The sequence below is a fragment of the Cyprinodon variegatus genome, unplaced genomic scaffold (genome assembly GCF_000732505.1).
Source record: "Cyprinodon variegatus isolate N-32 unplaced genomic scaffold, C_variegatus-1.0 Scaffold1768, whole genome shotgun sequence".
NCBI classification, from domain to species: Eukaryota; Metazoa; Chordata; class Actinopteri; order Cyprinodontiformes; family Cyprinodontidae; genus Cyprinodon; species Cyprinodon variegatus.
In genome coordinates this window covers 67,201-68,150 of record NW_015152221.1, presented here as the reverse complement: position 1 = coordinate 68,150, position 950 = coordinate 67,201, and the positions used below count along the sequence as shown (strand labels likewise).

Genomic DNA, 950 nt, shown 5'->3' with positions numbered 1-950 from the left:
ACCCGTTCTTCATAGACGATTCAGCGTAGTGAATGTAGGATGATCCCATCGGTCTGGAGAGAAGAACATGGACCCAACAGAAAATCAGCAATGGATGGCAGAACCTCAGGGGTTCATCTACGTCAGCGACAGACGGCAGAACCTCAGGGGTTCATCTATGTCTACGACGGACGTCAGAACCTCAGGGGTTCATCTACGTCAGCGACGGACGTCAGAACCTCAGGGGTTCATCTACGCCAGCGACGGACGTCAGAACCTCAGGGGTTCATCTACGCCAGCGACGGACGTCAGAACCTCAGTGGTTCATCTACGCCAGAGACGGACGGCAGAACCTCAGGGGTTCATCTACGCCAGAGATGGATGTAGATCTGGGGCTTGGCGGTGAGGTTGTGTAGGGGTGGGGCCTGCATGGACCTTTCATAAAGGCACTTTGATGGACGTTTCTATGGTGAGCTAATACTGTGGATTAGGTAACAGAGATGCTCTCTCTGCAGAGCAGAGCTACCTCAGCCCATGGGGGGGCGGGGAGTAGATGAACTGATCATTTACCTGTTTAGCCCTGCGATAAAGTCCCGGATGTCATCAGGGAGAATAACGCGATGTTCTCCCATGTCTCTGTGATTCCCCAGAACACACACCGGTACGTGGGTGGGTACTTTGGGCAGCTCCCTCAGGATGTAATTGAATGTCCTAGAATGGACAGACCAGACGGCACAAACGAGTCTGCTTGACTTGTTCAGTCTATTACTACAGAAAATAAGACATGAGCCTTCTTTATTTTACACAGACAGAAATTTACTTTTTCTCCTCAGCTTACTATTTATTGTCATTGATCACATGGGGTTAAAATATACCCTGAACAAGCAGCAGAAAGACAAACATGAACTAAGAAAACATTTATTATGTTATATCTGGCCGCTGCAGACGGGCTAACGTTAGCTCTGGCCGCT

At 49.5% G+C, this 950-nt stretch overlaps 1 protein-coding gene across 1 annotated transcript in view; it reads right to left on the bottom strand.

The window, feature by feature from the left end:
- Positions 1-950, bottom strand: part of rabl6 (RAB, member RAS oncogene family-like 6) — a 20,474-nt gene that overhangs the window by 13,461 nt on the left and 6,063 nt on the right. The window contains exon 4 of the mRNA XM_015404500.1: positions 550-778. Coding sequence (XP_015259986.1) covers positions 550-778 — 229 coding nt within the window. The remainder of the gene's footprint in view (positions 1-549; positions 779-950) is intronic.